At 58.4% G+C, this 27169-nt stretch overlaps 1 protein-coding gene and 1 non-coding gene across 5 annotated transcripts; one reads left to right on the forward strand and one right to left on the reverse strand.

Moving 5' to 3' along the window:
• Positions 1-486: 486 nt before the first annotated feature.
• On the reverse strand, positions 487-636 carry LOC133769314 (U12 minor spliceosomal RNA). The gene has a single exon (XR_009867186.1). It is a non-coding gene; the product is annotated as a U12 minor spliceosomal RNA (small nuclear RNA).
• A 294-nt stretch (positions 637-930) lies between these two features.
• On the forward strand, positions 931-25081 carry POLDIP3 (DNA polymerase delta interacting protein 3). Of its 4 annotated transcripts, XM_062202743.1 has the most exons (10): positions 1002-1087; positions 12496-12727; positions 12907-13297; positions 13965-14051; positions 16616-16711; positions 19159-19338; positions 19917-19994; positions 21907-22036; positions 22356-22422; positions 23330-25081. In XM_062202743.1, the coding sequence occupies exons 2-10, from the start codon at positions 12720-12722 to the stop codon at positions 23502-23504; spliced, it is 1212 nt and encodes a 403-aa protein (XP_062058727.1). In that variant the 5' UTR covers positions 1002-1087; positions 12496-12719; the 3' UTR covers positions 23505-25081. The 4 variants fall into 4 exon arrangements, with proteins under 4 accessions (XP_062058728.1, XP_062058726.1, XP_062058727.1 ...); XM_062202742.1 differs by lacking the exon at positions 12496-12727 and having other exon boundaries at positions 932-1087; XM_062202741.1 differs by lacking the exons at positions 1002-1087; positions 12496-12727 and adding an exon at positions 5803-5937.
• Positions 25082-27169: the final 2088 nt, after the last annotated feature.

Genomic DNA, 27169 nt, shown 5'->3' on the forward strand with positions numbered 1-27169 from the left:
CCGGACTCAGCCCAGGAATGTCCGGGACGCTGGTGGAGCGCCCTGAGCCCCCGCGTGCACCTGCCGGCCACCCTGAGCCCACGCGTGCCCGCCATCCCGGGTTGCTCTGAGCCGTGTGATAGCTGGGAGGCGGCCACAGCGCACGCCCAAGCACTCCTGCTCCTGTGCGCAGAGGGCGGGGAGGGGGTCTTTACCCGCTGGCCACGCCCCAGTGGCCGGGGCTGGGTCTGCTGGACCGGGAGCCGCCGCGGGGTCGCCTGCGTGCGCGGGGCCCGAGCACGGGGCAGCCGCTGCCCCTTTCCCAGTAAACAACTTAATACCCCCAAGTGGACCTCGGACCGGCTCTCGGCGGCGGAGCGGGGCGGACCCTCCACTGCGCCCAGCGCCCGCCTGTGGGCGTGGCCACGGCCGCCGCCACGGAAAACCCAAGCCGCGGAACCTGCACCCCGAACCCCAACATCGTCTGTTTTTAGGGCGCTAAGGGGACGGGCAGATCGCGACACCCAGGCATCCCGCAAAGTAGGCGGGTCACCTTAGGGGCGACCTTTACCCGCTCAAAAATTCGTCTCACATTAGCAGTGAGGATTCGGGCGTCACCCCGAATCGTTATTTTCCTTACTCATAAGTTTAAGGCATAAAGAGACGCACTAATTACTTCCTAGGTAATAAAGTCTATTCTCATTAACGCTACGGTGAGTCCCTGCATTGATCGCTAAACGGACAGCTCCGTTCCCCTGGAGTTTGTCCTACTTATTAGTTAATTCTCCATGCCAGCTTCCTTGATATTTGCTCGCCAAGGCGAAAAAATAGATCATTAGTGCTCCGACGCCCCCGTATGCAGATGAGCAGCGGGCGTCGCGAAGGCTCACGGGCAGCGCTACGCCCCTTCCGGTCCCTGCCAGGCTTGAGCTGTCGCGAGACTTGGTCGGCCGGACGCCGGAAGCAGCGCTGGAGTCTGTCGCGGCCGGAGGGGCGGGCTCCGGGGCTGAGGGAGCCCGGGCTGCTGTCCGCTGTCTGGACGGCGCAAGATGGCGGACATTTCGCTGGACGAGCTCATCCGGAAGCGCGGGACGGCCACAAAGGGGCGGTGAGCGGCCCTTCCTCCTTCGGGGCTCAGGGCCCGCGGCCTAGCGGCGCTTGGGGCGACGGAGGGAGCGGCCCGGGCGGCGACGCCGAGGCCCGTGCGCCGCCCCCTGCGGCTGCCGCGCTCCTCATTGGCCAGGCCGGCGTCGCCGCCGCGGGCCCGGGCTCGCCCGCCCCTAACCGGGGGCCGGGGCTCGGGCGGGCCGGGCAGGCCGGGCAGGCCGGAGGGGTCGGGGCCGGGGCCGGGGTCGGGGGCCGGGCAGGCCTGAGGGGTCGGGGCCGGGGGCCCGGCGGGCCGGGCAGGAGGGGTCGGGCAGGCCGGAGGGGCCGGGCAGGCCTGAGGGGTCGGGGCCGGGGCCGGGCGGGCCGGGCAGGCCTGAGGGGCCGGGGTCGGGGGCCGGGCAGGCCTGAGGGGTCGGGGCCGGGGGCCGGGGGCCGGGGTCGGGGGCCGGGCGGGCCTGAGGGGTCGGGGCCGGGGCCGGGTGGGCCGGGCAGGCCTGAGGGGTCGGGGCCGGGGGCCGGGCGGGCCGGGCGGGCCGGGCGGGCCTGAGGGGTCGGGGCCGGGGGCCGGGCGGGCCGGGCGGGCCGGGCGGGCCTGAGGGGTCGGGGGTCGGGGGGCCGGGCAGGCCTGAGGGGTCGGGGCCGGGGGCCCGGGCGGGCCGGGCGGGCCGGGCAGGCCTGAGGGGCCGGGGTCGGGGGCCGGGCAGGCCTGAGGGGTCGGGGCCGGGGACCGGGCGGGCCGGGCAGGCCGGAGGGGCCGGGGCCGGGGTCGGGGGCCGGGCAGGCCTGAAGGGTCGGGGCCGGGGGCCGGGCGGGCCGGAGGGGTCGGGGCCGGGGGCCGGGGTCGGGGGCCGGGCAGGCCTGAGGGGCCGGGGCCGGGGGCCGGGCGGGCCGGGCGGGCCTGAGGGGTCGGGGCCGGGGCCGGGGGCCGGGCAGGCCTGAAGGGTCGGGGGCCGGGGGCCGGGCAGGCCGGAGGGGTCGGGCAGGCCGGAGGGGCCGGGGCCGGGGTCGGGGGCCGGGCAGGCCTGAAGGGTCGGGGCCGGGGGCCGGGCGGGCCGGAGGGGTCGGGCAGGCCGGAGGGGCCTGAGGGGCCGGGCGGCCGGGCGGGCCGGAGGGGTCGGGGCCGGGGGCCGGGGCAGGTCGGAGGGGTCAGGACCGGGCCCGGGGCTCCGGGCGGCCGCGGCGGCGCCTAGCCTCGAGTGGAGTGAAGTTTCGCGGGGGAGCCGCGCCGCGAGCGTGGGAACTTCGCCGGGCGCCCCCTCGGCCACGCTGGGCCCGCCGCCCGTGCCCCCGTCGTGCGGAGGAGGAAGTCGAGGCCGGGGGCGGCGGCGGAACGCGGGGCCCCTCCGGAACGAGCTCCCCCGCCGGGGGTCCCGGGTCGGGTCTGTGCCCTGCGCCGGGCGCCTCCTGGCGGGCTGGGGGGGAGCGGAAGGGCAGGGGTGTGTCCGCCGTCTCTGATCTCTGTTCGCTGGGTCGCCTGTCGCGTGGCGGAACCAGGAGCAGCTCCTGGGGCCGTCACGCCCGCCCCGGGGTCCACACCGGCGGGCAGCGCCGCCCCCCGGGGTCCACACCGGCGGGCAGGGCCGTCACGCCCGCCCCGGGGTCCACACCGGCGGGCAGGGCCGCCCCCCAGGGTCCCACACCGGAGAGCAGAGCTGTCACGTCCGCCCCGGGGTCCACACCGGCGGGCAGGGCCGCCCCCCAGGGTCCACACCGGCGGGCAGCCCCGTCCCCCCGGGGTCCACACCGGCGGGCAGGGCCGTCATGCCCGCCCCGGGGTCCACACCGGCGGGCAGCGCCGCCCCCCGGGGTCCACACCGGCGGGCAGGGCTGTCACGTCCGCCCCGGGGTCCACACCGGCGGGCAGCGCCGTCCCCGCCGGCGAGATGGCCAGAGCCGGGCGGTGGGCAGCGCACGGACACCTGCGGCCGGCACGGGTCCTCCTGCGCGCGCTTTGCGGACGTCGTGAAGCGGGTCGTCGGACACCCACGTCCCGGCCCTTTGCCTCCTTAGGCCTGGTCGTTCTGGGTGAGCTGATGGCTTAAGGGATTTGAGAGGAGCCGGACAGATAGTTGGTGCTCAGCGGACTTAGCTTTTGTCGTCGTCATTGCTAAAGGCTGGGGTTTTCGCTAAGATATATTTTTTTTTTAAAGATGTATTTCATCTATCTGAAAGACAGAGTTACAGAGAGAGGGAGAGAGAGGTCTTCGTCCGCTGGTTCACTCCCCAGATGGCCGCAATGGCCAGAGCTGCGCCGATCCAGAGCCAGGAACCTCCTCCAGGTCTCCCAGGCGGGTGCAGGGGCCCACGGACTTGGGTCGTCTTCCACTATTTTACCTAGGCCACAAAGAGAGCTGGATCGGAAGAGGTGCAGCCGGGACTCTAACCAGTGCCCGTATGGGGTGCCGGCGCTTCAGGCCAGGGCATTAACCCACTGCGCTGCTTTCCCAGGTCACTAGCAAGGAGCTGGACCAGGATGGGAGCCGCCCCTGGGACCCCGCTCTGGTGTGTGTGGGGGGGGGGGGGGCGTGGCAGGCAGCCGTTCGAGCACTGTGGGGTGGGACAACCAGAGACCCCTGGCGGCTGAGGGCCTGCAGTGTTTGCTGTTGGTGAGCACTGGGTTGGGGCAGGTGTGGAGGGAGGACACCCAGTGGAAGACAAGTCTTCCAGGAACCTCTGTTGTTTGATTTGCACAGCCAGAAACTAGCTCCAGGGCTTCTATCCGGGTAAGGGAGGGGCCGGCGGTTAAGTCCTGGCTGCTCCTCTGCTGTGGCCTGGGAGAGCAGTAGAAGATGGCCCAAGTCCTTGGGGCCCTGCACCCGCGTGGGAGACCTGGAGGAGGCTCCTGGCTCCGGATTGGCGCAGCTCTGGCTGTTGCGGCCATTGGGAGTGAACCGACAGATGGACGATCTCTCTTCACACCCTGTCAGTCAGTCTGTCTCTGTATCTGCCTCTCTGTCACTCTGCCTTTCAAATGGCTGCATCTCAAATAAACAAACATTTACAGCCAGAAGGGGGGAGGTGATGGGATGTCAGAGTAGGAGGAAATGCAGTGTCTAACGTGCATCTTACATTGAGGAACTCACTGGGGACTTTTTTTTTTTTTTTTAATGAGAATGTCACTTTTTTTAAAGATTTATTTATTTGAAAGAGTTACAGAGAGAGGTAGACAGGTCTTCCATCCGCTGGTTCACTCCCCAAATGGCCGCAGCCGGCAGAGCGGGGCTGATCTGAAGCAGGAGCTTCCTCCGGGTCTCCACATGGGTGCAGGGGCTCAAGCACTTGGGCCGTTCTCTGCTTTCCCAGGCTCATTAAGCCAGGAGCTGGATCGGAAGTGGAGCAGCCAGGACTTGAACCAGCGCCCAGATGGGATGCTGGGGCGTTAACCCGCTGAGCACAGCACCGGCCCCGAACTTTGGTTTTGACCTAGTGTGGCTGTCCCAGGAAGAGCCCGTGGCTGGGCGAGAGCTGGACCAGCGAGCGGCGGGCGGTGGCAGCGAGCAGCCTCTCGCCCTGTCTGGTCCCTTTCTGCCTGGGGCCCCGAGGCCGCACGTGGCAGCCATCTGTTTCTTGTTCTTCAAGGCGGGAAAGGTCTGTACCACTGTTTGATAACACCTGGCCCTCCATCGTCAGAGGATTCGTGATGAGTGGCAAGCGAACGGGCGGGGTGGTTTGGAGAGATGCTGTTCTTGCCCCCGCCTGGCAAGAGACCCCAGGCAGCTCAGCTCTGAGCACCAGCCGCCCGCAGCCCTCGCCGCCCCTGTTGGTTTCTGCCTTGAGAGTTCAAGTGTTGTGATCACCTCAGCCAGGGCGGGGCCCTCCGTGGTTTGTTGAGGTGAGCCCCAGCGTGTGGCCGGCTGGCTGCTGCCATGCAGGGAGGAGGGTGCTGCCGATGCGCGGCTCTGGGCCAGGCGTCCCGTCTGGGAGTGCTCGCAGCCACGGGGGTGGACTGTGCGCCCTCAGGCCAGGCTGGGGCTCTGCTCCTCGTGGGCAGTGCTTGTTTTCCTTGTTGAAATAAAATTATGGAAATGTAGGCCTACATACAAAAAGGAGGAAATGAGTTGTTATGTAACTTGGAGAAGAATTAGGTTTTGAAGTGAAACTCGGGTAAGGGGATAGTGTCCAGAGCACCTAGTTCAGAGTTCCCCCGTAGCAGTCTGAGCCACGTGGTCTCCCTGTAAAGTGACCGTAACAGGCACGTGTGGACCCGCAGAGCCGCGTGGGTTATGGTCTGCTTCAGAGTGGTCTAGGCCCCCCTTCCTTGGTCTGAGTCCTTTGGACAGGCATCTGTCCTGAGCCGGGCGACCTTGCCGTCCACAGAGCCAGATCTTAGATCTTACACGCACTCCCTGATCCCTGATCACACATATAGCCAGGTTCCAGCCAGGGTGTAGGGACTCGGGGTCCGGTGGAGCCTTTGCCTGAGAGGAGCTGGAAGCAGAGTTGCGCTGCGACATCGTGGACTGAGCTGGGGCAGGCTTGTCGCACAGCATTCAGCTGCCGCCTGGGGATGCCTGCTTCCTGTACCACTCCTCTAATCCAGCTTCCCACTAGTGTGTTGCACCCAGCAGGCAGCAGGTGATGGCTCACGTGGTTGTTCCTGTCACCCAGTGGCACGGAGTTCCTGCCTTTGGCCTGGCTCAACCCTGGCTGTGGTGGGTATTTGGGGAGTGAACCAGTGAGTTGAAGATTCATTTTTGTTTGTGTCTCTGTGCTTTTCAGATACTTAAAAAAAAATTATTTGAGAGGCAGAGTGAGGTCTTCCATCCACTGGTTCACTCCCCAGATGGCCACAATGGCCAGAGCCGTGCTGATCCGAAGCCAAGAGCCAGGAGCTTCCTCCACGTCTCCCATGTGAGTGCAGGGGCCCAAAGACTTGGCCCATCTTCTGCTTTCCCGGGCCACAGCAGAGAACCAGATCAGAAGTGGGGCAGCTGTGACTCGAGTTGGCGCCCGGGCAGTAGCCTTACCTGCTACAGCACAGCGCTGGTCTCATAGATACTTTTTTTTTTTTTAATAAGATTTATTTATTTATTTGAAAGAGTTATACACAGAGAGAAGGAGAGGCAGAGAGAGACAGGTCTTCCATCCATTAGTTCACTCCCCGATTGGCTGCAGTGGTGGGAACTGCACTGATCCGAAGCCAGGAGCCAGGAGCTTCTTCTGGGTCTCCCACACAGGTGCGGGAGCCCAAGGACCTGGGCCATCTTCTGCTGCTTCCCTAGGCCTTAGCAGAGAGCTGGATCAGACGTGGAGCAGCTGGGACATGAACTGGCACCCCCATAGATACTTTTTAAAAGATTTTATTTGTTTGAAAAGCAGAGTTAGAGAATGAGCTCCCATTCACTGACTGACTCCTTAAATGGCCACAGCGGCCAGGGCTGGGCCAGCCCAAAGCCAGGAGCCAGGAGCTTCATCTGAGTCTCCCATGTAGATGCAGAGTTCCAAGCACTTGGGCATCTTCCACTGCTGTTCCAGGCACATTAGCAGGGAGCTAATGGATGGGAAGTAGAGCAGCCAGAACTCAAACTGGTACTGGTACAGGATGCCGGAGTCACAGGCAGTGGCTTTATCCACTGCGCCACAACACCAGCCCCTATGTACATTTTTAAAAACAGACTTACTCAAAATCCAGCCCCCTCCCAAACACGTACAGAAGACAAAAAGCACAGAATGTGATTTGGAACGTTGATGGGAGGTGAGGCTGCAGGCAGAAGTTGGGGTTGGATCACAGGCTCCCCCCGCCGGGGGGGTTGAACTGGGGAGCCCTCAGCAGTTCTTGGGGCTGACTCTGTTTTAGAGATCCACCCCAGCAGGAGTGTTTGTTGGAAAAGTCCTGATGACTAACGCCTGCCCTGTAAGCAGCACTGCTGCCTGCTGGGATGAAAAGCTGTCTCCTCGTGCGGGAGGGAGCCCTGATTATAAAAAAGCCTCACCACGGCTCACTAGGCTAAACCTCCGCCTGCGGCGCCGGCACCCCAGGTTCTAGTCCTGGTTGGGGCACCAGATTCTGTCCCGGTTGCTCCTCTTCCAGTCCAGCTCTCTGCTGTGGCCCGGGAAGGCAGTGGAGGATGGCCCAGGTGCTTGGGCCCTGCACCCGCATGGGAGACCAGGAAAAGCACCTGGCTCCTGGCTTCGGATTGGCGCAGTGCGCCGGCTGTAGCAGCCATTTGGGGGGTGAACCAACAGAAAGGAAGACCTTTCTCTCTGTCTCTGTCTCTCTCTCTCTCTGTCTAACTCTACCTGTCAAAAATAAACAAATAAATAAAAGCCTCCACACTGAAGGCCCCTAAGCTGTTCAGGAAAGGAATTGAAAGAGTGGTGTGGGCAGGGAGATGGAATGCATCCCATTAAAGGGCCGCTCCCACCCGGGCCGCTCCTGCTGCCGCGGATGCTGTTCCCTCTCCCCAGCGAGCTTTAAATGCTGCTGTTTGCTGACGGAGGACATTCCCGTCAACAATCGCTGCGTGTGCCACAGTGGTCCCTTAGTGCCACACGGCCTAACGAGGCCCGGCTGTCTGGCTGTACAGGCTGTTGTATTTGCGCAAGGCTGCAGTCAGCTAACAGCATAGCTCGCAAGTCTCAACAGATCTGTCGTTGAGCAATGCGTGTCGAGGTTAAAGTGCCCGCACGGGGCCTCCGTGACGTCCCCACCATTCAGGGTTGTGACGGTGGCCCCGTGTGAGCGTGCCTGCTGTCCTCTGTTGTGAGTGCATTCTGGGAGGCTGCAGTCTTGTGAGGACAGGACTCACCCACAGTGTGCTTTGTTTTTTTTGTTTTTTTGAAGGGTTTAGTCATGTACTGGAACCAAAATACCAGACATTAGTAATAGAGAGTATTTCTTTTGTTTTTGTTTTCCTTTCCTTAATTCTTCCGAGTTCCAGTTATTAGATAGTGAATGCTCCAGTTTGCTGTTGACTTCTATGCCTGCAGGAAACAAAGCGGCGTGGGTGGCGAGATCCTCTCCCTTGGACGGTCACTGCTGCCTCCCAGCGTCTGCATTCGCAGGAAGCGAAGTCAGGGGCTGGGCTGACACCCGGACGCTGTGGTGTGCGGTGTCGTGGCTCTGGACAGTGCTTTACTGGTCTTCCTCGTGAGAGAGCACTGACATTTGTCATGTTGAAGTGTTCCTTTTTTTTCTTCTCAGTCTTCCCTTTCCCCTTAAATTCACTACGTTCTTTATTTGAAGCAGAGCAACAGAGGGAGGAAGGGGCGGGGGGGGATGGATCGTCTGTCTGCTGGTTCACTCCCCAGATGCCTGCATGGCCAGGACTGGGCAAGGCCAAAACCAGGAGTCAGGAATGCCGTCTGGGTCTCCCTTGGGTGGCTGTCGTCCACTGCCTCCCAAGCACAGCTGAGGGGGGACTTGATCCCAGGCCTTCGTGTGGGACCCAGGCACTCAAGCAGGCGTTCAACCCATTGTACCGCAACACCCACCCTGGTCTTTACTTCTTTGTAAAGATTATTTGAAAGGCAGATCAACAGAGAAATGGAGGAAGAGCTAGAGGATCTTCCATCCTATGGTTCACCCCAGAGGGCCACAACGGCTGGGTCTGGGCCAGGCTGAAGCCAGGAAACAGGAACTCCATCCTGATCTCCCAGAGGAGTGGCAGGGTCCCACATACTTGGGCCGTTTTGACCGCATTAGCAGGAAGCGATCTTGGTAGAAGAGCGCTCCCATATGGGATTCCTGTGTGGCAAGCGTTAGCTCAACCTGCTGTGCCGCGACACCTGCCCTGGTCTTTTGACTCATGCTTAATTTATTGGTACTTTCACTAGATACAGTGAACTTTAAACCCAGTTTTCACCATTATTAACTCTGTGATCTTGAGATAGTTAATCTCCTTAAATCTCTCCTCATTTATAAAATGTGGAAAGTGACCTCGTTCACAGGCTTGTGAGATTTAAAGGTGTATGTCAAACTCTGCCATGCTGTAGTGAGGTCTCCCTGGATCCATACTCACTATAGAGCCTTTCATCACCTTCACAGCCTCTCGTCTCTTACGGGGCCGCTGGGATGTTGTTCCTGGGGAGTCTCAGAACACAGCACGTGAGACGGCCGTTACTGACTGTCAGAGAGGGAAAGCTGTTGAGGAGTACTGAGTAAGTGGAGGCTGCCGCCACCTGATCCCCTCCCCTCTGCACTCTGCTTCCCAAAGTCGGCGTTAGCCGGAAGCCAGCGTGAGGAGCCAGGGCCAGAAAGTGCACCCAGGACTTTGATATGGGCTGCAGGCGTTGTACCCACGGCGCTGAGCGCCCACTCCGTATGAAGGGTTTTCCCTACAGAATGCGAGCTCCAGAAAACTTGCATCTGTCCCCTTCTCCATTCCTTCCCTGTTCGGGACTATGGCACTTGTTTTCAGGAATCTCGGTGTTGATTTCCTTGTTTGAAATAATTGTTTCCATTAATTTTCCCTTTTTTCTGCTTTTCTTTCTTGGCAGTAATGTTTTGTTGCTTGAGTGATTGGTGATACTGGGTGACTTCAGGCTGGTGTTGTAGCATGCCTGCAGGGCTGGCATCCCATATGGGGACCAGTTTGTGTCTCGGGTGCTCCACTTTTTTTTTTTTTGGACAGGAAGAGTGGACAGAGAGAGAGAAAGGTCTTCCTTTTGCACCGCGCTGATCCGAAGGCAGGAGCCAGGTGCTTCTCCTGGTCTCCCATGGGGTGCAGGGCCCAAGCACTTGGGCCATCCTCCACTGCACTCCCGGGCCACAGCAGAGAGCTGGCCTGGAAGAGGGGCAACCAGGACAGAATCCAGCGCCCCGACTGGGACTAGAACCCGGTGTGCCGGCACCGCAAGGCGGAGGATTAGCCTGTTGAGCCACAGCACCGGCTGACTTTTTTTTTTTTTTTTTAAAGATTTATTTATTTATTTGACAGGGTTACACAGAGAGAGAAGGAGAAGCAGAGAGAGGTCTTCCATCTGCTGGTTCACTCCCCAGTTGGCAGCAAAGGCCGGAGCTGTGTTGATCTGAAGCCAGGAGCTTATTCCAGGTCTCCCACGCAGGTGCAGGGGCCCAAGCACTTGGGCCATCTTCTACTGCTTTCCCAGGCCATAGCAGAGAACTGGATCAGAAGTAGAGCAGCCGGGAATCAGACCGGTGCCCATATGGGGCGCTGGCACTGCAGGAGGCAGCTTTACCCACTACACCGCAGCGCCAGCCCCAGGCTGCTCCACTTCTGATCCAGCTCCCTGATAAAGCTCCTGGAAAGCAGCAGCCGATGGCTCAAGTGCTCGGGCCCCTGCCAGTCATGTGGGGACCAGGATGGAGTTCCTGGCTCCTAGCTCAGCCTGGCCCAGACCTGGCTATTGTGGCCATTTGGAGAGTGAACTAGTGGATGGAAGCTGTCTCTCTCTGCCTCTCACTCTCTCTTATTTATCCATCTGAAAGAGAGTTACAGGCCGGCGCCGTGGCTTAACAGGCTAATCCTCCACCTTGCGGCGCCGGCACACCGGGTTCTAGTCCTGGTTGGGGCACTGGATTCTATCCCGGTTGCCCCTCTTCCAGGCCAGCTCTCTGCTATGGCCTGGGAAGGCAGTGGAGGATGGCCCAAGTGCTTGGGCCCTGCACCCACATGGGAGACCAGGAGAAGCACCTGACTCCTGGCTTCAGATCAGCGATGCACCGGCCGCAGCAGCCATTGGAGGGTGAACCAACGGCAAAAAGGAAGACCTTTCTCTCTGTCTCTCTCTCTCACTATCCACTCTGCCTGTCAAAAAAAAAAAAAAAAAAAAAGAGTTACAAAGTGAGATCTAGAGACGTTCTGTCCACTGGTTCACTCCCCAAATGGCTGCAACGGCCAGAGCTGGACCAATCTGAGGTCAGGTGCCAGGAGCTTCTTCTGGGTGCAGGGGCCAAGCACTTGAGCCATCTTCCACTGTCTTGCCAGGCACACCAGCAGGGAGCTGGATTGGAAGTGGAGCAGCTGGGACTCTCACCGGCATCCATATGGGATGCTGATGCTTCAGGTGCCAGCTTTACTCATTATGCCACAGCGCTGGCCCCTAAATAAATCTTTTTTTAAAAAGTTGGATAACTTCTTCAAAGTAAAATTGATGCTACGGGGTCTTGATTTTCCCAGTTCATGGTATTATGATGGTAACATGGTCCCTGTGCCTTTGGTTATAATTATCAGGAGCCATCTGGTAGTGAGAGGTGCCCTGGTGATTGATGGGAGAAGGTAACAGTTGAAGAAGATAAAAGAAGATAGGAAATCTTTGGGAAGAGACTGGGCTTGGAATGGGATGTGTCTGACTCTGTTGTGGTGGGCGTCTTCCAGCATTGTCATTGCGGATCCAGCTGGGCTCCACTTGTAATGCTCTGTCCGTCAGAGAACAGCTTCCCTCCTAGGGGCTCCTGCAGGAGGGGGAGGCTGGGAGCCAGTGAGACCTTCGTGCATCCTTTGAGTACCATAGCCAGGCCGGCTCCCTCTCGGCAGAGGGGTACGTGGAGGCCAGGCCCCTGGCAGGGCACAGATCAGTCAGGGAGGACTGACTGCTGGGTGGCCCTTTGTTTCTCCCGTCCTTCCCTTCCCCTGGGGCTCGGTGCTGGGCCTGTGTCTGGGTGAGATGGAGATGGTTGGCAGCTGGCCTCCGAGATTGAGAGCCTGACAGGAGCTCAGGGCTGCAAAAGCTTGTTGAACCCTTAACATTCCTGTGATGGAGGTGTGATACAGGCAAGGGGTGCAGGGTGCACCCCCAAGAATCTCGTGTTCTGTGGGAGACGTCGGCCTACAACAGATCAGTGTGGTGCAGCACGGCGAGTGCTTCGACTGCTCCATCTAGGGAGGGGGCCTACGACCAGGAACCAGGGCAGCAGGGAGGCTGTGCCAAGTGAGGGGGAGCAGTAAAGGGATGTGTCCGAGGGCCAGCTGTGGGGAAAGCTGGTGCCTCCTCAGCTGCCCTCCAGGGCTGCGTGAACAGACAAACTGCCCTCTGTGGGCTGTGCTGGGCTTACCTGCACTCGGTCCTCCTGGAGCACTGGTGACACTCGGGGCCACTGAAAGCTTTCCCATGGCCCTCTGGGAGTCCACTTGGCACGGATTGCAGAGGCTGTGCCTCCCTCTCCTGGAGGAGGGGTGTGGGGTGACTTGGCTATCTGTGTACCCCTGAATTTGGGGTGCCTGGAGCCCTATACCCTGCTGTGTTCCTGGTGGTCACTTGACTGCCTGGCCCCAAATCTGTGGTTTCAGAGTCAGTGATGAGTGAGCAGTTGCATCTGGGGAGCTTCCTAGCAGCTCTTGGTCTGAACCAGCAGCCTGTTTCTTCTCTTTGATGGGCATCATTGGCAAATAGAAGAGAATTTCAAGCATTTTTTAAAAGTCACTGGGGACACTTTACCTGCCAGTTGGTCCTGGGGCAGGAGGGGTCCTTTATTAAGGAGGTCGTGTTCCCTCTGTTCCCATCCAGGGTCCCTAAATGTAACTTCAGGTTTCTGGAGTCACCACAAAGCATAACCCCACTACTACCAATGGTTTTCCTGGCCGAGGACCACAAAGATTAAGGGGGCCCAGTCCAGGGAGAATCACTGCTGCTGATAGCCAGGCTGAGGCCAGGACCCCGTAACTCCATCCCAGTCTTCAAGCACTGGAACCATTCTGTGCTGACTCCAGGGTGCATTAGCAGGAAGCCGGATGCAAAGGTAATAGCCGTGAGACCAGGAAAGAGGTCTTTATGTAGCTTAATTGTTCCGTGGGACACAGGCGCGGAGCTGCTTTCTGGTTTCTCCAGGACCTTCTTTTCCCAGAGTCACCACCGTCCTCCTCCCACGGGCTACTGTTGATCTCCAGACCCACTTAGATTGGCGATCTGTATTTGCAGGCTCAGTGCCAGGCCGGGAGCTGGAGGTGTGCGATCGCGAGTTGGGATCCAGCAGAGCCTCGTCAGCCCGGCAGCTCGCACAGCCACCTTCCAGCAGAGGTTTGATGCCCGGCAGAAGATTGGGCTCGCAGATGCTCGGCTCAAGCTGGGAGTCAAGGATGCCCGGGAAAAGCTCCTGCAGAAAGATGCCAGGTTTCGGATCAAAGGGAAAGTGCAGGATGCCAGAGAGATGCTCAACTCCCGCAAGCAGCAGAGCTCCGTGGCCCAGAAGCCCCGGCAGGTGGCTGACGCCCGGGAGAAGATCAGCTTGAAGAGGAGTTCCCCTGCAGCCTTCATGAGCCCGCCCATCGGGACGGTGACCCCTGCCCTGAAGCTCACCAAAACCATCCAGGTAGGCTGTGGTCATTGGCACAGTTCCCCAGAAAGCCAACAGCACAGGTAGATTTGGGCAGGTGTGTTTGGGCGACGTGCCGTTCTCCCAGGTGCTGGTAGCTGTTGCTGCTCACAAAGGCGCTCTGTGCATGCTCACTGGGTAACTGAGGAGCACGAGGCGTCATCTCAGTCTGTGTCAGAGAAAGGGGCGCGCTGGGGAAACGCAGTGGTTTTCCTAAGTGAGCGGGGACACCTCTGGTGAATGTGTGCCACGTGGCAGGCGCTTAGCATCCATCTTACTCCTCACCACGGTTGTATAAAGAATCTGAGTCTCGGAGATGGGAAATTCGTATCCAGGTCGCCCAGCTGGTCCGTGGGAGGACCAGGGTAGGGATCCAGCTGCGTCTGCTGCCCTCCAGCCATCACCCTGCACAGAGGAGAAACTGTAGTTTAATGTGCACGGTTGCTTTGATCATGGGGACAGCAGCAGTGGCAGCAGACTGACTGAGCCAGGTTCCCTAAGCCCGACGTGCATCGCCGTGTGGTCTGGGACGGTGTCCTGCTCTGAGGGCTGGGGCACTCCAGTGCGGTTCACCGGAGGCCTGCCGCATGAACATCCAGGGCTCCCTCCTCAGAGGACACATGTGGACCCCAAGGGATGAATTGTGACCACTGGGTGTTTCTAGGTTCCACAGCAGAAGGCCATGGTGCCACTTCACGCTCATCCTGCTGGAATGAGAATCAACGTTGTCAATAACCACCAGGCCAAACAGGTAGAATGAGTGAGTGAGTGTGTGTGCGTGTGCCTGCTGTGTGGGTATGAACTTAGAGTGTGTATGTGTGTGTGTGTGTCTGTTTTGATGAGGCCTGGCCTGCGGTTCCCAGTTGAAAGTGTTGGAGAAGGCATATGTAGTACAGCTCTTTGTCACTAGAACTGGTACCCTGAGGCAAGTTACCTGTGAAGGGAGGAGCTCTCTGGCTTCTGCTGTGGAGGGTCACAGTCCAGGATCAGGCGAGAGCCTTCTGTTTGGCCTCTGGTGGACATTCCTGCTGCCAGAGTGCTGGGGCAGCACAGAGCACTCACACCCAGCAAAGGGAGCCTGTGTGTCTGTCCTTCTGTAAATGGTCCACTCCAGGCCCTGCCCGGAGCCCCACTGCAGCTACCATGATTGGATTCCATCACCCTTTTTGTTCCATTATCATAAGACTTTGGGGGACATTCTGTCCAAGCCAGAGGAGAGCACATTTGACTGTGTAATCTGTGAGTTTTAAGAGGAAACTCTTTAAATTAAAGTTTATTTTTATTTATTTGAAAGGTAGAGTTACAGAAAGAAAGGGTTTAACAGAAATTTTCTCTCTGCTGGTTCACTCCTCTAAATGGCTGCAATGGCTGGGGATGGGCCAGGCTGAAGCCAGGAGCCTGGAATTCCATCCAGCTCTTCCTTGTGGGTGGGAGGGACCCAAGGACTTAAGCCATTGTCCACTATCTCCCACAGTGCGTAGCTGGAGTGTATATGGAACAGCTGGAACTACAGCTGGCGTTCATATGGGATGTTAGCATTGTAGGCTGAGGCTTAACATGCTGTGCCACAACACTGGCCCCAAGAAGACTTTTTTTTTTATATAAAAATTTATTTAGTTAGAAAGAGTTACAGAGGGGCCGGTGCTGTGGCATAGCAGGTTACACTGCCGCCTGTGGTGCCGGCATCTTGTATGGGCACCGGTTCAAGTCGTGACTGCTCCACTTCCAATCTAGCTCTCTGCTATGGCCTGGGAAAGCAGTAGAAGATGGCTCAAGTGCTTGGGCCCCTGCACCTGTGTGGGAGACCCAGAAGAAGCTCCTGGCTCCTGGCTTTGGATCACCAAAGCTCCAGCCATCGCCACCAATTAGGGAGTGAACCAGTGGATGGAAGACCTCTCTCTCTCTGTGTCTCTCCTTCCCTCTCTGTGTAACTGACTTTCAAGTAAAATAAATAAATCTTTAAAAAAAAAAAAAAAAAAAAAAGAGGGAGAGACAGAGAGAGATCAGTCAATCAGCAATCCCCCATCTGCTGGTCCACTCCCCAAATGGCTGCAACAGCCAAGATTGAGCCACGCCAGAGCCAGGAGCTCCATCCAAGTCTCCCACATGGTGGCAAGATCCAAAGTGCTTGGGCCATCATCCACTCTCCTGGGTGCAACAGTAGGAAACAAGATTGGAAGCAATGGAGCTGACTTGAATCCTGGATGCTGGCATCACGAATGGCACTTTAGGCTGCTGTATCGCGTCGTTTTTTAGGTTGTAGTTATATTCTTAGCCAATTTTATGCTAATTTTATGTTTTCACTCTGTAACTCAGCCATGTTTCTGTGACGTTTCCATATCTATTGTTAAACATTTTTTTTTTTTTTAAATTTTTTGACAGGTAGAGTGGACAGTGAGAGAGAGAGACAGAAAGAAAGGTCTTCCTTTTCCGTTGGTTTACCCTCCAATGGCTGCTGCGGCCGGCGCACCGCACTGGTCTGAAGCCAGGAGCCAGGTGTTTCTCCTGGTCTCCCATGCGGGTGCAGGGCCCAAGCACTTGGGCCATCCTCCATTGCACTCCCGGGCCACAGCAGAGAGCTGGCCTGGAAGAGGGGCAACCAGGACAGGATCGGTGCTCCGACCGGGACTAGAACCCGGTGTGCCGGCGCCGCAAGGTGGAGGATTAGCCTATTGAGCCGCGGCGCCGGCTTGTTAAACATTTTTAGTAACCGAGTTATTGAGTTGACATTCAGCTTATTTAAGACACACTGTGCTGTCGTTTCACTATTAGAAGTCCTGCTGTGAATGTCTTTGTGGATTAAGTTCTTTATAGAGTTTGGATTTACTTCTGTAGACCAGATTACCTGAGATGAGCTTCGCATGCCACAGGACAGACAGGCACGTGGTGCGTAATAGCATTCCGGTCAGTGACAGCCCACACTGGCGATAGCATTTGTCTTACAGCCATGCTGTAGAGCGGGCTAGGTTTGTGGTGCTCACCCAGTGACAGAATTACTTAACTATACTTTTCTTGAAACATTTTCCTCATTGTGAAGGGACGTGTGACGGTAAGCAGACGTCAGGAATCTTTGATGGGTGTTGCTCCTCGTGCGAAGGTGCTTCTGATGGACCTGGTGCTTTTCGCTGGCTCCTGTGCTTGGGGGGTCAGGACCTGCGCCCAAGCCTCAGAACTGTCTCTCCAGGCACCTCTGTCCCTGTGTCTGCTTCTCCCTTGACCCCTTGCTCACTCCAGCAGTCACCTCCCTGCTGTGCTTACTCCAGAGGTCTCTGGAGGGCTTGCGTGCCGCACTAGCTTCTGTGTCTTTGTTCGTAGAACTTGTATGACCTGGACGAAGACGAGGACGCTCTGGCTCCGCTGCCTGCCAAGCAGATGAAGTTTGCAGCCTCGGGCAGCTTTCTACACCACGCGGTACGGCTCTCACCTTTTCTTCCCTCGTGTGCCTGGGGTCAGTGGGTAGGAGAGCTTGTGGGGAGCAGGGCCTTTCTTTTTAAAAATGTATTCATTTTCAATATTTGAGAGTGAGATCTCCCATTCACTGGATTACTCCCCAAATGCCTGCAACAGCCCAGGCTAGGCCAGGCCAGTGCTGGGAGCCTGGAATTCAATCCTGGGTCTCCACGTGGGTGGCAGGGACCCAGCTATGGGAGCCGTCACCTGCGGCCTCCCAGGGTGCACATCCGTGGGAAACTGGAGTGGAACACAGACACTCTGCCATGGGTGGGGTGCAGTCTTAGCTGCTCTGCCAAGTGGCCTTCTCCCTGTTTTCCATCTTATTTTTATTAATTTGAAACAGACGAGAGAAGGACCTTGGGTGAAGAAATATTTCTTCACTGGGGCCGTAGATCTTCAGAGGCAGCACGAGGCCACACCATGGTGCTAGAAATGTCAAGGCTGATGTGCAGTGGTTTGCTCAGGGCCCTAGAGCTGCAGCTCCCAGTTGCTGTGTTACACTTCAAAGAAAATGAGCGTCTTAGTCTGTTTCCTGCTGCCGTACCGGAACACCAGAGGCAGTGAGTGATAAACAAGGAGTGGACCGGGCCTGGGTTTCTGGAGATAAGGAAGTGCAAGATTGAGGGTGGTGTGTGGTGGGGACCTTCTTGGCAAATCCCTGCGGTGGACGGCAGGCAGGCACATGTGCAGCAGGGAAGTAGGGTCAAACTCCACACCTCGTTATGAATTCACCCCCTGATAACAGGCCCACTCCACGGTGACACCTGAGTCCATTCGTGCGGGCAGTCACCTCTGACATGTCGTGTGTGTGTGTGTGTGTGTGTGTGTTGGTATTTGCTTGAGAGGCAGTTACAGAGAGAGAAACAGAGAAAGGTCTTCTGTCTGCTGATTTACTCCACGAACAGCCACAATGGCCGGAGCAGGGCCAGTCTGGATCGGAAATGGAGCAGCCAGGACTCAGTCTGGTACCCATATTGGATGCTAGCACCACGGACAGAGGCTTAGCTTACTACACCACAGCACCAGCCCCAAGGTCCCACTTAATACTGTCCCAGCAGCGTGAATGTCAGTGTGAGTTTGGGAGGGCACACTCAAGCCGGAGCAGGGAGTCTTGCCACGAGAAGCAGTGTCAGTTCCTTTCTCTGGCAGGCGTGCTGCCTGCTCCCTGACCCTCCATGGCAGGTGCAGGCTGGATCCCCTAGGCCTTTGTTAGTTTGTTAGGATCAATGTCCCCTGACCTGTGGGCTTGAGCAGGTGTGCCTGCATGCAGGGCAAGCTGGCCAGGCCTGGTGCTGGTCATCGTTCTGCAGTGGAGAAGCGCAGCACGGGGGCTCCGGGAGACCACCAGGCTGACCGGCCAGCTTCTCGAGACGGGTACCTCCACTGTTTGCCTTCAGGAGCAGACTGCCCTGTGTGTGGTGACCAGTCTCCTGGTTACTGATTCGGCTCTTAAAGGGTTGTGGGTAGGGGACTGGCACTGTGGTGCAGCAGGTTAAAGCCCTGGCCTGTAGTGCCAGCATCCCATATTCAAGTCCCAGCTATTCCACTTCCAGTCCAGTTCCTTGCTAATGATCCTGGGAAAGCAGCAGAAAATGGCCCAAGTCCTTGGGCCCCTGCACCTGTGTGGGAGACCCAGAATAAGCTCCAGGCTCCTGGCTTTGAATTGACCCTGCTTCAGCCATCTGGGGAGTGAACAGGTGGATGGAAGACCTCCCTCTCTCCCTCTCTCCCTCTCTCCCTCTCTCCCTCTCTCCCTCCCTCCCTCCCTCCCTCCCTCCCTCCCTCTCTCCCTCTCTCCCTCTCTCCCTCTCTTCCTGCCTACTCCTGTGTAACTCTGCCTTTCAAATAAATAGATAAACCCTGGCCTCCTAAGCAGTGGACACAGGAGTTGAGCCCGAGCAGTCTGGTTGCTGGGTCCTGGTTCTTGAGGCTCAGAGGACGCGAGGGGCGTGGACTGCAGCGTGGGAAGGGAGCTTCCTGAGCTGTGGAGGCGCTGGGTGAGCTGACCAGGATGCCAGTTGCGTCTGCCTGCGTCAGTGCCTTCCAGCTCTGCCCTGCCGCACGGGCGTCTTCTCTTCAGAGTGAACTGGGCCCCCAGTTTGTGGTCTTTCTGACCGGTCCTGAACTTTAGGGCTTTTAGAACGTAAGTGGTGGGGATGAGTCTGTGGCTCCTGGTGCGTTTCATGGCTGGGGCTGTGTAGGAGCGGCCAGAGCTTCAGCACTTCCGGCGTGCCTGCCCGTGGGAGGTCATGGCAGTGGACAGCCCTTTTTGCTCCAGACGCTGATGGACACGGGGAGCTGGGAGGCACCCGAGGGCCATGCGTTCAGCTGGTTGGTAGCCCTGGGCTGCTTCCCAGGAGTCGGGATCTCCAGCCTCTGATGTTCCTTTCTGCCTGTTTGTCTAGCCTGGGCTGAGCAGTTCCAAGTTCTCGGTGTCCAAGCCCCTCCCTCTCACCAAAGTGGTGCAGAATGACGCATACACTGCCCCTGCTCTCCCTGCCTCTGTGCGAACCAAAGCCTTGACCAACGTGTCCCGCACGCTGGTGAACAAGGAGGAGCCCCCCAAGGAGCCGCCGCCCGCTGAGGTGAGCTGGAGGTGGCCATCCCACCTGAGAGCCTGTGTGAGCCCAGGGTCCTCCCGTTCTGAAGATACACAGCCAAGACCTGGGGCCCTGCCCTAAAAGAGCTTGCAGGCTAGCGGGGCCAGCAGGGAGGCGCGTGCCGGCTCTGTCACCACAGCTTCCGCTGGGGCCAGTCCCCAGTGACTCTGCCTGTGACAGTCCCGCCCCCCAGAAGGAAGGCAGGTGTTCGCCAGAAGCTGGACTGTTGACCCAGTTCTTGGAAGCAGCCAGGCTGGCTCTGGTCACTCTCCTGTGCAGTGTCCAAGCCCAGGCGAGAGCGCTTCCTCCTGCTGAAACCCCTGGGGAGGGGGAGGGGGAAGCGCCATGGGAGTGTGGGGTCTGGAAGCCAGAGGAGCATGCCAGCCAGAGATCCAGAGCCCAGAGGGGCCTGCGCTCTTTAGCACAGGGTGGTGGGCGTGTGAGGGGTGCCGGGGTCTTGGGGCACAGTCCGGGCCTTCCTGGTCACGTGCCTGGAGTGAGTGCTGCTGTGTGAGAGGCCGCCTGCTCTCTGGCTTCTGCTGACCCTGTTGTCTGTGTGGCAGCCTGTGCTTAGCCCTTTGGAAGGCACCAAGATGACTGTCAACAACCTGCACCCCCGAGTCACCGAGGAGGACATTGTCGTAAGTACCACGGCCTGCCAGTGTCCAGTCTCCCATCAGTTTTAGGGCAGAGGTCCCGGGGCCTCCCCCAGGTTTCAGGATTTGCTGGGATTCCCAGGACTCGGCACGTAGTTGTATCAGAGCTGAGACTTGTCACTCAGCAAGAGCAAGACTGGGTGTTGCTGGGGAAGACCAGGCGCAAGCTTCCGCGTCCTCGGCGCAGCTGCGCAGGACCCGCGTGCTCCCCCAGCAGCCAGTGATGACACTGGGGTGGGGCGGGCGCTCACTGAGGACGCAGTGATCGGGGCTTCCGCTGGGGCCTGTCCCCAGTGACTCTGCCTTGCCTGTGACAGTCCCGCCCCCCAGAAGGAAGGCAGGTGTTCGCCAGAAGCTGGACTGTTGACCCAGTTCTTGGAAGCAGCCAGGCTGGCTCTGGTCACTCTCCTGTGCAGTGTCCAAGCCAGGGCCGGTTTCCTGGCGGGGTGTCCGGGGCAGGAGACGTCTGTGCTCTGGTGGGTCCTCAGTGGGCCCCTTCAGTTCTGCTGGGCAGCACCTAGTGCTTGATGCCTCTCTTGAGACTCTGGAACTTCCTGCCTCTCTGGGGGTTTTCCTTGATGACACCATCATGTAAAAGGAGTGAGAAGGGTTGGGTAGGACCTGCCGGTTGACCCCTTTGAATTGCCCTTCTGTCTTGCCTGTCCTGCCGTTGCAGACACGAGCAGAAGCTGGCAGGTGCCTGGTGAACGAAAGCTTCCTTTCAAAGCTCGTTTGCATGCAGACACCCCCCAGAACCACTCGTGTAGCCATGCAGGCGCCCTCTGAACTATGAGATCACACAAGGACTGTCCCTGAGCTGGCTGTCCGGCTCTGGAACGGCCCCTGCTGCGCACCACGCTGGTCAGTGGTCTTCACCGGGAAGTTGGCTCTCGAGCTGCCTGGACTCTCCTGCTCTGGCGGTGCGGTGAACAGCCCATGCGGGAAGGGAGAGCTCGCCTGCTTGCCTGATGCTCGACAAATGATAGAAATTAAACACGTTCCATTACAGAAGTACTGGCCAGGCACGTGGCATGCAGGGTCTTGGAAAATGCTTAATGGTGAGAAACTAAGCGCCTGGAAGCATCCCCACTCAGGAACGTGCCAGGAGCACGCGCTCTGCCTCCTGTTCTGCCCAAACAGGCAACAGTAAAGGAACAACAGGAAAATTGGGCTCACACCTGACGTTTCAGTTTTGATGTAAACGTGTTTCCTTTTGTTAAAAACAAGTTGTTGAGGGACCTTGCGGAAGCCGCATTGGTCCCGATGACAGCCGGGACAGGCAGATGAAGAGGCGAGCTGAGTGCTGGTCGGCCTCTGTCGTTCGTCTCGGCGTCAGCTTCCGTGTCCTGGGAGATCTCCGGCCACACCAGGACTGTGGTCGTCCTGGGTAGAACCCCGGAGTCCTGTTCGCACAGACTCTCAGGTGACATATTAGCTGTTGGTGTTGAGCCCGCCTGCTCTCTCCCAGACTGCTCTGGGAGATCTCCGGCCACACCAGGACTGTGGTCGTCCTGGGTAGAACCCCGGAGTCCTGTTCGCACAGACTCTCAGGTGACATATTAGCTGTTGGTGTTGAGCCCACCTGCTCTCTCCCAGACTGCTCTGGGAGATCTCTGGCCACACCAGGACTGTGGTCGTCCTGGGTAGAACCCCGGAGTCCTGTTCGCACAGACTCTCAGGTGACATATTAGCTGTTGGTGTTGAGCCCGCCTTCTCTCTCCCGGACAGCTCTGGGAGAAAGGCTGTGACAGTGACCCTCTTGAGGAGGTGGCACGGACACCCAGAGCGACCTCTCCCTGCTAGTACAACTTGCCCCTCAGCCAGTCCTGTGTCGAGGGTGCGAGCTACAGGCCGTCAGAAATGACCTCCTGACCCCATCCCCTCTTGTTCTTTACAGGAGCTTTTCTGTGTGTGTGGAGCCCTCAAGCGGGCTCGGCTGGTCCATCCTGGGGTCGCAGAGGTGGTCTTTGTGAAGAAGGACGATGCCATCACCGCATACAAGAAATACAACAACCGGTGTCTGGACGGTACGGTGGGCAGCGGCCGCAGCGGACACCCCTCATCCTGGCCTCCTTCGTGGAGAGTCTGACCGTGGCAGCCTCTCCTCGCTCAGCTCTGCCTGTAGCTGCCCCTACTGCTGGCTTCACAGTGGGCGGGCACGCCGCCGTTTCTCTCTCGCTGCTCTCCCACTGGCTGAGAAGCAGAATGTGTTGCCACTTGGCTTCCTGGCGCCCGCCATGCTTGCTGAGGGCGGCTCCTGGGAGCTCCTTGGTGTCTGGCAGCCCTGTCCTTGGTGAGGGGGGCTGAGACCCCAGAGCAGAGCCTTTTCTTTCTTTGGTTCTGCAGGGCAGCCAATGAAGTGCAACCTTCACATGAACGGGAACGTCATCACGTCAGACCAGCCCATCCTGCTGTAAGTCCCAAAGGCCGGGCTGGGGTGCAGCGCCGCTCTGCTCACGCACTGCTCACCGTCTCCTCCTGATGGAGGACAGACGCCTGTCTCGCGCCTGCCTCCGTCTTCCATTCCATTCCCTCTCCTGTCTTGGTGCAGCTTTGAGTCAGCATGGTTTATGTCTCCATTTCCCCGGTGGACACTGAGGGGTGGCATCCTGACCTTGTTCCCCCCTTGTAGCTGAGACTCTGGGAGGGAAGTGGAGAGCAGGTCCCTCGTGTCCTGCTTTGCACGCGTGTGCATCCTCTGGATGACGGCACTGACGGGACAGTGCGCGGTGCGGTCCGTTACTTCGTTGGCCACCGGAGCACACACGCCTGACCCACACTGAGGACTGTTGATGAGATGCATGTACTGTCGATGGCAGGACGGCGTTTCCAAAGAGGAGGCTGCACCGCCAGGGTGGGTGGGATCGTGTGGGCAGCCCTGAACCAGACTGAGATAGAAAAGGCCGGACTCTGAACCCTAGGCAGTGAATTACGTGGTTTGGACAAGTTTCTTAAACCGTGTTCCAAGTGTAAAGTTACGTTCTAAAAACGTGCCTTAGGGTTTTGTGACCTAGTAAGTTTGGGAATCACTGGGCTAACCTGAGTAAATGGATTTCTTCCCTTCAGGCGTCTCGGGTTGTGCGATAGGCTAGAGTGTGTTACAGCGAGGAGGGGCACGCAGTGCTTCCTGCACTTAACCCAGGCCCCGGCAGCCGCCTCTCGGTTTTCTCAGCAGTAAATAAGGAAAGTGACATGCTGGCTGGGAGATGGAGTGAGACCAGGGCCATCTGTGCCGGGAACCTGCTCGTACAGACACTCAGTGACGGCCCTCCCCATCGCAGGAGAAACTGACGAAGGCCCTAACTCTGTGCTCCCCACAGGCGACTGAGTGACAGCCCCTCAGTGAAAAGGGACCCTGAGCTGCCCCGCAGGGTGAACGCTGCCTCCTCCAGCCCCGCAGCGGAAGTGGACCCGGACACCATCCTGAAGGCGCTCTTCAAGTCCTCCGGAGCCTCGGCCACCACACAGCCCACAGAGTTCAAAATCAAACTCTGAGCAGGGGGGTGAGGCAGAGGAGGGTGGCCCTGTCTCCCCAGGCAAAGCTCGTGACCAAGGGGCCGTTGGACTGCAGCCCCCCGAGCGGGGCAGGCCGCCAGGGGTGGAGCTTCCTCACTGGATGGGACCGGCCATTCCACGCTGTGTTCACCTGCGCCCTCCTGTATGTTAACATGTCCTGTAGTGCGTTTCCTCCCTTCCACATCATCACTAAGGTAGGCTTGAGTTTCTCTGGGTGTTCCTCCCCTCCCTTCAGCCCCAGGCAGATTTCTTACCCCGTTGGTGCGAGCCCCACTGGCTTGCGGGCAGGAGGTGTTGAGGGACAGTGTCTTCCCTTTGTTACTTAGCATTGCAGAGCTGTGCGTGGGAACTCCGCCGTCCTGATGGGAGCCATGAGCCCACCACTACCTTATGGGTGGGGATCCGGGCACAGGCCTCCTGTCCTAGCACGAGGGGCTCCAGGCCCTGCCAGGAAGACTGCACCAGGCTCCGGGAGTGGAGGCCAGGGCTGTCTGGAGCAGCCCAGAGTGAGATCCTGCACTGTGCCTGTGTCCTCCCTGTGTCCTCTTAGCCTGCTGGGGGACCTTGCGTGTTGGCCTCACAGTTCTCATCCAGTGTAGCCCTCATACACCCCAGTTTGGGTGCAAAAGCTAGCTGGGCCTATCCAGAGCTCCGCCTCTTTTTCAACATCATGGCTTTGGGGGATTATTTAAATGAGAGTTGTTAGCTTGCTCCTGTCTCTTGCCTCAGTTGTTTCTAGAACAGTGTAAAGCCCAGGTGATGTTGCTCCTGCTGTCATTCGGCAGCACCCTGCTGGTTTGTGGGGATCATAGAGGGACTCGGGCAGAGCTGGAGGGAGCTGGGGAGCAGGCCGAAGAGCAAAGCGTAGCCACGCGCTCAGAGCCTCTCAGGACTCACCTGGTGCCGGCCCAGCAAGGCACACTGGGGAGGTTGGGGTTCCCGCAGCTAGAAATCCGTCAGGCAGCAAGGAGCCAGCGTCTGACCCCTGTTTCAGCCCTCCAGCCCTGAGGCGCCCAGGCCAGGGAGGTCCAGGAAGGCTTCCTGGCCGCGCTCCACTTCCTGGTTCCTCAAAGATGGCTGCTCTTTCCCCTGCCCCCGTCAGTGGGTACAGACCTAATTCTTAGCAGCTGGAAGACATTCCTCCCACCCGACCCTTCCTGGCCCACGAGAACACCCAGAAGCAGTAGGCCTGGGTTTCTCCGGCACTGGCAGCGGTCCGATTTCTGCTTGGACTCTGCTGAGGGTGCCGGTGGAAATGTGCCAGGGCCTCGCCTGAGACTCCCAGGCCATGCGGCTCTGGTTAGCACAGTTCCCCTGAGCTCGGCTGACACCGCCTGGCCTCGGGACCTCGTGGCCCTGGGTGACCGTACGGTACATTGAGGCAGGAAGGGCTGCTGCCTCCCCTGCTCACAGGTTGTCATCTTGGGAAACAGGGCCAAGCGTCATCCTCCACCGCCCGCCCTCATGAGCTGTCCATCTCTTGTCCAGGAGGAGGGAAGGGAAGGGGATGACTGTATGACCCATTTCTGAATAAATGTTTGTTATTCCTATCTTGGAGCAGTTGCTTCTTAAAACGTGTGAAGTGGCCTTTGTGGGGTTTGATGCCAGGAAACGGGCATCTGCCTTGGCTTCTCTGCTTGTCCGCCCCAGGCCTGCACACTGGCTCCCGGGGCTCGCGGCACCGTGGCCGCGGAGAGGACGTGAGCGCTAATGTCTGGGAGGCGTCTGGCGGTGACTCGGCGCTCCTGGGCCCACCATGCCCAACGCCTCGCCGGAAGTTCCATTCATGGGTGTAATACACTTCAGGAAAGAAGAAACTGGTTGGTTGTGGTTGATTTCCATTATGGTATTGCAAGTGGACTGGGAGGCTGGTGCTGGCACAGTGGGCTGAGCTGCCATCTGCAGTGCTGGCATCCTGTACGGGTACCATTTGAGTCTCGGCTGCTTCACTTCTGATGCAGCTTCCTGCTGATGTGCCTGGAGAAGCGGCGGAAGACGGCACGAGTTCTTGGGCCTCTGCACCCATGTGGGAGGGAGTTCCAGGCTCTCGGCTTTGGCCTGGACCAGCCGTGGCCATTGTAGCTATTTAAGGAGTAAATCACAGATCTGTGTGTGTATGTGTGTGTGTGTGTGTCTCCCCCTTCCTCTCTAACTCTGCCTCAAAATAAATAAATCTAAAAGGAAAAAAAAGTATTGAGGCCAGCGCTGCTGTGACGTAGGTTGAGCCTCCGCCTGTGGCACCGGCATTCCATATGGGCCCTGGCTCATGTCAGGGATGCTCCACTTCTGATCCTGCTCTCTGCCTGTGGCCTGGGAAGGCAGTGGAGATAGTACAAAATCTTAAGAAGAAAATGGACTGGGGGCTGGCGTCTGAGCTGACAGTTGAGCCCTATTGGCGTGCCCGCACCCCGTGCGGGAGGGCCTGAGTGAGGGCCTTGCTCTGCCGATTTCAGCCTCCTGCCGGTGTGCACCCTGGGAGCAGCACTGATGACTCAAGAGCCTGGGCCCCTGCCATCCACGTGGGAGACTCGTGAGCTTCCGGCGCTGGCTTCAGCCTGGCCCAGATCCAGCGGTGGGCACCTGGGGAGGGCATCAGCAGACGGGAGATGGCGGTCTTCTGGCAGTCTCCCTCGCAAACATCCTTCTCAAGGTTTACTTTTAATTTTTTTGTTATTTGAAAGGCAGAGTTGAGAGAGAGGTTTCCTCTGCTGGTTGATTCCCCAAATAGCCGCAGGCAGCAGCCTGGAACTCCATCTAGGGCTCCCAAGTGGGTGCAGGGTCTAAGCACTTGGCCATCTTCTGCTGCTTTTCCAGGCGATAGCAGGGAGCTGGATCAGAAGTGAAGCAGTTGGGACCCATATGGGATGCTGGAGTCTCAGGTGGCCACTTTACCTGCTACACCACAGCACTGGCCCTGAAAATGGGCTTTTTTTTTTTTTTTTTTAATTTAAAGATTTATGTATTTATTTGAAAGGTAGTTACAGAGAGGCAGAGGAAGAGAGAAGTCTTATATCCGCTGGTTTGCTCCCCAAATGGCTGCAACGGCCAGAACTGGGCCAATCCAAAGCTAGGAGCCAGGAGCTTCTTCCAGGTCTCCCACATGGGTGCAGGGGCCCAAGCACTTGGGCCATCTTCTACTGCTTTCCCAGGCCATAGCAGGGAGCTGGATAGGAAGTGGGATGCCGGCACTGCAGACAGCGGCTTTCCCCACCACGCCACAGCACCAGCCCCGAAAATGGGCTTTAAAAAAACAAAGGAACTCAGAGACCTATGGTAGGGGCCAGCACTGTGACACAGGGGTTAAAGCCCTGGCCTTTGGCGCCAGCATCCTGTATGGGTGCAGGTTCAAGTCCCAGCTGCTCCACTTCCGATCCAGCTCCCTGCTATGGCCTGGGAAAGCAGATGGTGGTCCAAGTGCTTGAGCCCCTGCACCCATGTGGGAGACCCAGAAGAGGCTCCTGGCTCCTGACTTCAGATTGGCACAACTCTGGCTATCGTGGCCATTTGGTTGTAGACCAGCAGATGGAAGATCTCTCTGTGTCTCTACCTCTCTCTGTAACTCTGTCTTTCAAATAAAATAAATCTTTTAAAAAATAAAAAAAGATCTATGGTAATGTAAACAAAAATGTACACTCAGTGTTGAG

Source organism: Lepus europaeus, chromosome 10, assembly GCF_033115175.1.
Source record: "Lepus europaeus isolate LE1 chromosome 10, mLepTim1.pri, whole genome shotgun sequence".
In the NCBI taxonomy this organism is placed as follows: Eukaryota; Metazoa; Chordata; class Mammalia; order Lagomorpha; family Leporidae; genus Lepus; species Lepus europaeus.

What these genes read in the sequence shown, in the direction of transcription:
- POLDIP3 (XM_062202741.1), top strand. Translation starts at nt 5,870, where the DNA reads ATGGCCACAATGGCCAGAGCCGTGCTGATCCGAAGCCAAGAGCCAGGA. An exon ending in GCAGCTTTCTACACCACGCG is followed by an intron (nt 16,712 to 19,158) that starts GTACGGCTCTCA and finishes CTGTTTGTCTAG; the next exon opens with CCTGGGCTGAGCAGTTCCAA. An exon ending in AGGAGCCGCCGCCCGCTGAG is followed by an intron (nt 19,339 to 19,916) that starts GTGAGCTGGAGG and finishes TCTGTGTGGCAG; the next exon opens with CCTGTGCTTAGCCCTTTGGA.